Here is an 8321-nt window from a genome sequence, read left to right as displayed (position 1 = left end):
CCCCCCCCCCCCCACCCCCCCCCCCCCCCCCCCCCGCCCCCCCCGCCACGGGGGCGGGGGGGGGGGGGGGGCTAGCCACTGCCTTGCCCTCACCGGCCTCTCCCTGTCCTCCTCTCCTCGAGCTACTCGCTTCCTCCAGGCGGAGCAGAGGAGCGTCCCGTCTGAGGGCACCTGGGCTTGTGAACAAGCGCCAGACGCTGCCACCGTGGCACAGGAGGCGAGGGGCGGGAGCCAGGGGGCCCGGGAGGGGCCCGGAGGAGCCGCGTCCTAGCAAACAAGGAGGGCCGGGGACCTTCTGGGGAGCCTAGGGAATAACCCTGCCTTCCCTGAATGGGGATGGTAAGGGCCTTCCCTCACAACCTAGTCTTGCTTTTTAGGATTCCCATCACGTGGCATCACTTTAAATAGCAGAATACCAAGTCTTCAGAAAAAGGTGGATCTTTTCCTCTCTCGCGTGTGTGTGTGTGTGTGTGTGTGTGTGTGAGACAGCATCTAAGCCCGCGCAGCCATACTGTCCAGGAGCGATGCTATTTGTGTAGGCCTTATGTATGCAGGCACTGAAGAAGTGTTTACACACGTAGTTACTCTACATAAGTCCAAAGGAAGCCTTATCGGGCAATGTTCTTGGAAGTACACAGGTGCCTTTGCAAGTGTATGTCTGTCCGCGGCGTGGGGGTGGCTGCAAGGAGATGGAAGGAACACGGCCAATGCGTGCTCCCAACCGCAAGGATGACAGGGGCTCCGGGCTAGAGGATGTCACAAAATAGACTGCCGGTGGCTACGGCAGCCAAATGCACGTGGCTGCAGTGTGTCCCCGGCCTGCTCAGACACGTGTCCTTCTGATGCCTTTGTTTGAAAAGAGCGGTCCCGTTTAAATTAGTACAGCAGACTGAAACACGATTCCTTCCTGGTCCGATTTTCTAGCTCTTTAATGATTTTAGTTGTTCTGAATCTTCTTCATGTTCCCTGTTTAAGTAATAGGATGGAAGTGTGATGCTTCACCACTGCCTGTGCGTGCACTTTTTGCCCTCTAAAAGTGCATGCCGCAACAAGAACGTACCAGTGCTTTCTGCGAAACTCAGAATCTGTTTCTTTATGACTGGGGTTTAGACTTCAAGTCCAAAACACGCATACCTTAGAGGTGTTGTGGGTTTGGCTCCAGAAAATTGCAATAAAGTGAGTCAACTGACTTTTTTTTTTTTTTTTTTTTGGCTTTCCGGTGAATAAAAAGTTACGTTTTCACTATCGTCTATTAAGTGGGCAATAGCATTATGTCGAAAGAGACCATGTACGTAAAGGATCTGAGTCATGTGGAGAAAGGACAAATCCATCCCTCCCCATCCCAGCAAATCGAGGAGAGAGGGGGTCAGAACAAAACGACAAGGCTCAGAGCTATGTCTGATCAGGAGCAAATATGGACCAAAACAGCATCACGATGCTGATAGTCTCTTTGTAATGTAGAGGAGGAAAGCCCGGTGACTCCGAGTCTCCTGGATGGCAGGTCGCTGCGAATTTTGTCAGTAGTTTTCAGCTCAGTCTAATTGCTCCAAAATCACACAGTAGATTCAGCCTCAGTCTGCATTATTTTATCTGTACTAATCACATAATCATTAGTTTTATATTCTCCTTCAAAGCTATAAAAGCTTATGAAGTATCCAACATCTTCACTTCCTACTCACCAATCCCTTATACTGTTAGGGAAAACTAACCAAAACTACATTTTCCTGCCCCCAAACCATGAAAAACGAAAAATCACTTGTAAAGTGACTTGAGTCACAGCTGACTATTCTCCCGACGTCACTTTTTTAGATACAACACTTCTGAAGTTATTTATATTATACAAATAACCTTCTCATAAGCCACTGTGGGTGTGAAATGTAAAACAAGCTAAATTTGATCCCCCCAAAGGGTTGGGGTTACGCTATGTGATTTTCTCCCTCCCAGTTACCATTCATTACATTGCTGGCAGCAAGGAAGTCCAGAAAGAGGCAAGCATTTCAAGAGCTCTCCCGTGTAGGTGCTGGGCTTAGATTTCACTCAGATTTCACTCTGCAGCTGAGCAATCCATCTTACCCTGCTGTAAGACAATACTTTCAAATCCACTTATCAATGTCAGGCCACACTTCAGTATCAAAGAAAGCCAGGATGAAACGATCAGATTTACAAACTTCATATAAAAGGTTGGTTGCTCACTGTGGTTAGATAAGTGCCCTGATGCACAAACGGGGAAGGCTCTTTTTTTAATGTCCCCATGACTCAGTCGTTCTCAATTCAGATGTCTGCGTGAAAGCCATGGGTTATGCTAAACACATTTCCCTCACTCTTATCCTTGAGAGGAAACTACCCGCTCGCTTGGGGATCCGTCTGTACCTCCGGTGGTTTAAAACTTTATCAAAATTCATTTGTCTTTTGGAATGAACTTTGACACACCGCTGGCAGGCTCAGGTGATCTCCGCAGGTGCAAGAGCGAAAGCGGGTTTTAGATTCTACGGAGCGAAGCTGCCAGGGGGTTTGAGAGGGCGCAGGCCGACTGTCCCACAGACTGACTTCGGGAAAGTCTGCACAGGTGTCTGATACGTGCGACGTGCACGTCAGCGTATGCACGAAGCAGAGATGTTGCGTTCACTTACTTGTTCCTGGAGGACTTTAAGTAATGCTTGCGTGTGCGACTGCTCTTCCTTTGCTTGTTCCAATTCCGACTTCTTGTTGTTTAACTCCTCCTGGATGGTCAGCAGTTGCTGTGAGAATAAGAATAGTTAAGGTAAATAGAGTGATGGCCAGGAGATGGCAAGATATTAAAAATATCCATTCAAAACCTGAGAAGATTTTTTTTTTATGTCTTAAAGGCTTAATCCAGACTTCAGCTAACTTTTTCTTTTTTAAAGTTTATTTATTTACTTTGAGAGAGAGAGAGAGAGAGAGAGAGAGAGAGAGAGAGAGAGAGAAAGCATGGGAGGGGCAGAGAGAGAGAGGGAGAGAGAGAGAATTCCAAGCAGGCTCTGCACTGTCAGAACGGAGCCGGACTTGGGGCTTGAACTCACAAACCGTGAGATCGTGACCTGAGCCCAAACCAAGAGTTAGAGCTTAACCGACTGAGCCACCCAGGCGGCACGCCCCCACCACTTAGTGTAATGAGTATTGCGGGTCTTGACACATGATTAGGCCATTCGTGATACTGCTATGCAACGAAACGAATCTGTTCGAGCTATTTGCAAAGGCATCATCATAATCCTTCGAACAAACGCGCATTTGTCAACACGTAGAGAACAGTGTTAGTAGACAACATGTTTTGATAGACGAAGAAATGAAATAATCAAAAAAAAAAAAAAAAAACAACCTGGATCTAATCCGTCAACTTATCCACTGTTTCTTCATTTTCCATAGGACAGGAAAACCGGCCTTACAGTGGCTCCGTGAAGCCACCTCACCCAGTGGCTGGGACCACAAAAGATCCTTTCACTTTCTCTGTTATGACGGTGATGTTTTATTAGATCAGCAGGACTGAAGTCCAAACTGCAATCAATATATCAGCCGAGAAAACTGCTGATATAAGCTGTCAAAACACTAAGCTATGGCCTACGCTGCTATTTTTAAGCAGGGCCACTGAAGGGATTTCTGTAAGCCTTGCCTTGAGCCTTCCTCGCCCTATCAACTGTAACTCATGTTGAGGCTTACCTTGTCTGCCAAAAGCACAGTACGGCCCGGCACTAATTCTTTGGAACAGGGCTGTATGTGACTATATACGTGGGCTGCAAAATACATTCAAGAGCTTCCAAACAGGCTGCAGCAATGGCTGTGTCTGCTCAAAGCTTCTTAACAACAAAGGACTAGTCAGGAAAGACAGAGGAGCATTTTTTCTGCTACCGAACATAACAAATGCCGCACTAATGATCTGAAATGTTAGTGCATTCCTGCCACGAAGGTGGCTGTCTCCAACATCAAGGCTGCTTCTTTGGGGCCTTGACAAGCCGGCTGTGCGGCTGCTGGCCAGCTCTTAACTATCAAGGCCTGAATAAGCACTGGCGCTGGATTTCTGATGCTTAAACCCACCAACTGGAAGGATCAAATTAAGTCTTTAAAACCTAGTTTTGGGGTGTGTTAGGGAGTAGGAAGCACTCAGAAAAACACACTCTGCTTTCCCTTGGGCTGGCTTGCCCTGTTCCCTCCTTTGGCACTGGATGTAAATTCAGGAACCGACTTTCGTGCCCCCTAGCGTAAGCGGCGATATCCTTGCAATACTCTAAAAACCCTATTTCACCACCAGCCCGTATCATAACGACACGTGAGGTAGTAGACACGTCCCACACCTGCTCCCTTAACACCTTGTGTGATTTAATTGTGCATCAGTTGATTGAAACACAGAAACCGGGGAGCCCGTATTGTCCTCTGGCACCGTGACAAGTACCTAAAATGACTGCTTCCAAACATTGGGGGGTGACTCTGTTCCTTCATTGTCATTCATGACTGGCCCCAGAACAGCTCTCGGGGGATCTGCTGTTCTGACTTTCGATGACGCCCGGTGAATTTTTACATATTAGACAAGTTTCAGATCCGATCCTTAAACCTCCTTTAAAAACGAGCCAAAGGAAGGACAGGAAATCGTCTTCAAGAGTAGGTAGCTTAGGTTTGTTCCCTGCCACACTTGGGGTAGCAACGCTCAGAAACAACTCATGTCCAGCGGAAGGGTGTTGGCTGCGTTAGTGATGGTGCATCCGTTCAAGGGAAACTATGCAGCCGTTGAAAACGAAGTTGCACAAAGGTCTTTGGACAACACAGAAGAAGCTGCCAATACACTCTTCTCCCCACGAAGACTTCAGGTTACAAAAAGGTTTCGTTATGGAGCCTACTTAAGATTCTCTCTCTCTCTCTTCATCTACCCTGCCCTTGCTCACATGCGCTCTTTCTCAAAGAAATAATAATAATAAAAATAAATAAAAATAAAAAATGTTGGGGCGCCTGGGTGGCGCAGTCGGTTAAGCGTCCGACTTCAGCCAGGTCACGATCTCGCGGTCCGTGAGTTCGAGCCCCGCGTCGGGCTCTGGGCTGATGGCTCAGAGCCTGAAGCCTGTTTCCGATTCTGTGTCTCCCTCTCTCTCTGCCCCTCCCCCGTTCATGCTCTGTCTCTCTCTGTCCCAAAAATAAATAAACGTTGGAAAAAAAAAATGTTAATTATATAAGTATAGCCGACCTACAACGGTATATTAGTTTTAGGTACACAACATAGTGATCTGACAAATGTGTGCATTGCTCAGAGCTGACCTCAATAAGTGTGGTCACCATCTGTCACCACACAAAATTATTACACTATTATTGACTCTATTCCCTAGGCTGTGCTTTTCCCCTCTGTGGAATCACACTTTTAAAAATAAAATGTTTTCTCTCTCATCCCCACTTCCTTTTTATATGTAGGCAACCACTTTCAATGCTTTCCATCTTTGTTTGAATGTGTTTTTCTAAAATACATATTGTTGGTTTTTGAGCATGCATTTTTATGGGATGTTGTCGTATCTCTTGTTATTTACGTTTTTACTAGGGATTATTTTTTAAAGATCCATTCCTGTTAATATGTGTGTATCTCATCTGTTGCTCCTGATGGCTGTACAACAATCTCTGAGGTACATCCACCCGGTTATACCTAATCCACTCTCCCAGGAAAGCCACTCAGATTATCTCTAGCTCTCCTCACTCTATACAAGGTTGCAGTGGAACATGCGAGTGCATGGTAGCTTACGGACCTGCGGCAGAACTCCCTAGGCATTCCGCAGGGGAAATGCCGCTTCCTAGGGTGTACCCAAGATGCCAATTTGCCCAAGCTGCTGTGCCGAATGTCTGTACCAGTCCACCCACCCACCAGTGGGGTACGAGAGTCCCCGTGCCCCACGGCCACACTAACGCTTAGCATTACCCACCTGGTTTTCTACTATTTGTCAGATAGTTCTAATTGTTGTCTAATCATATAAAGGTTATTCACTGAAAATATGTTTGGGTACTTCTCTAAACCCCTTGTGATTTTTAAACCTCTCATCAGATGCTTGCTGGCTGCTGAGGCTTCCATTTATACTTCAAGGGCAGTGGTTCTTAATATGGGGAACTTTTCAAAATAGGACTGGTTCTTGGGCCCTCAAGAAGACCAATTAACTCAGAATATCTAGGCAATGATACGTAAAAAAAAAATGCCTTAACAGAGAATTCTAATGTGTAACTGGGATAAAAGCCACTGTTTCTTTTAATGCTCATTTAAACCTCATTCTACTACACTGTGACTTCCATCTAGAGTACTCCACTCAAACTATCGTCACTGAATCACTGACGCTTTTCTACTGGCCGACTAGCATGCCGGGTTCTTTTCTCTTGCTCGGTACCTTCCCCAGGTGCTCTGTTCACATCCATGGCCTCAACTCCACATCTTACGTGCTTATGCCTTACAAGGGTGACTCTACAGTCTGTGCCTCATTCCTAAAACCCTGAAGTCCACCCCTCCCCTTTTATCACCTTGGGAACCTCCCTGCCCGGTCCTCTGCCTTTTCTCCCTCCCAGCCTCACTGTCATAGTTAAGGCAGCCCCTCTCCTCTCCTCCGGATCTGCTTGTCCCCCTTGTCATTCACCTTGTACTCCTCACAGAACTGACCTCCTAAAAAATGAAAGTGCTCCCATGCTTAAAAAATATGGTTGGCTCAGCATTTTTCAGAGAACTAGAACAATAATACTAAAATTTGTATGGGACCACAAAAGACCTCAAAAAGCCATAGCTATCTTGATAAATAAGAATAAAGCTGGAGGTATCACAATTCCAGATTTCAGGATATACTACAAAGCCACAGTCATCAAAACAGAATGGTACTGGCACACACACACAAAAACAGACACACAGATCAATGGAACGGAACAGAGAGCCCAGAAATAAACCTATATATATATATATATACATACATATATATACATACATATATATATATGTATGTATATATATATGGTCATATATATGGCCAATTAATCTACAACAAAGGAGGCAAGAATATACAATGGGAAAAGACAGTCTCTTCAATAAATGGTGTTGGGAAAACTGGACAGCTACATGCAAAAGAATGAAACTGGACCACTTTCTTACGCCACACACAAAAATAAACCCAAAATGAATTAGAGACCTAAATGTGAGACCTGACACCATAAAACTCCTAGAAGGAAAGGTAGGCAGTAATTTCTCTGACATCAGCCATAGCAATATTTGTGTCTCCTAAGGCAAGAGAAACAAAAGCAAAAATAAACTATTGGGATTACACCAAAATAAAACACTTTTGCACAGTGAAGGAGATCATTAACAAAACAAAAAACCAACCTACTGAATGGGAGCAGATATTTGCAAATAACATATTTGACAAAGGGTTAACATCCGATATATATAAAGAACTTCTACAACTCAACACCAAAAAATGCCGTATGCCTGAAATTAATGTAACATTGCGTGTCAACTATACTTCAATGATAATAATAATTAAAAAATACTTTTGGTTCCCCAAACTCTACTGGAGAAAATCCAAAGCCCTGATCTCATCCTTCCCTGGATGTGTGAGGTCCTTTCATGTCTCTGTGACAAGATCATTACCCAGAGTTCTGCTTGGCAGGCTCCTACTCATTTTCAGGCCAACATCGAAAAGAATGTTTTTCGATGAGTACCACCCGTAGGATGACTTTATGCACTAGAAAACAGCCCCATCCAATAGGAAGACAAGACTCCTCACTAGGGCACATAGTTTGGTGGTGATGTGGGGGCTCGATTTAATTTCCACTTGCCCATCTGGCCTGGTGCCTTTATCCAGGGCAGAAGCTGCAGGACCATATGCAGTATCCTTGGGTTCTTCTGCAGTAAAGACCTCCTTCAATCACCCGAGCAAAGTTAATTGTCCGAACTGCTACACTCCCAAAGCATTTCATATGAAAGATTACCTTTCATAGGTATCTCAACGAGACTATACCCACCAATGGCAGGGTCAGTCGTCAGGTCGTCCCTGACACATAGTGTAGGTGCTGAATGAATGAATGAGTACAGAAATGAATGAATGCTTCCTCTGATTTCCCCACTGCCATGGGATTAAACCACGATCTAGTAAAACAAAACCAAACCAAAAACTGCACACACATAGACAAAAACCAAAACAACCACAGTAACAAAAACTACCTGAGAATCTATCACCGTGTGATTTATTGTTCTAGACATATGGAGACATATGGATATATGGAACTTTCAGAGGAAAAGAGCAGCTCGATTTAAGACATTTTAAGACATTTTGATTGGGGCGCCTGGGTGGCGCAGTCGGTTAAGC

At 45.1% G+C, this 8321-nt stretch overlaps 1 protein-coding gene across 13 annotated transcripts in view; it reads right to left on the bottom strand.

Moving 5' to 3' along the window:
* The window catches only part of ENOX1 (ecto-NOX disulfide-thiol exchanger 1), a 555199-nt gene that overhangs the window by 62451 nt on the left and 484427 nt on the right, over window positions 1-8321 (bottom strand). For all 13 annotated transcript variants that reach the window (XM_040448509.1, XM_040448518.1, XM_040448516.1 and 10 more), the window contains one exon: window positions 2631-2738. In XM_040448509.1, the coding sequence (XP_040304443.1) occupies window positions 2631-2738 (108 nt within the window). The remainder of the gene's footprint in view (window positions 1-2630; window positions 2739-8321) is intronic.

Source organism: Herpailurus yagouaroundi, unplaced genomic scaffold (assembly GCF_014898765.1).
Source record: "Herpailurus yagouaroundi ecotype Mexico unplaced genomic scaffold, PumYag 197, whole genome shotgun sequence".
NCBI classification, from domain to species: Eukaryota; Metazoa; Chordata; class Mammalia; order Carnivora; family Felidae; genus Herpailurus; species Herpailurus yagouaroundi.
Note: the sequence above shows the minus strand (reverse complement) of the source record. Positions and strands in the feature narration are given on the sequence as shown.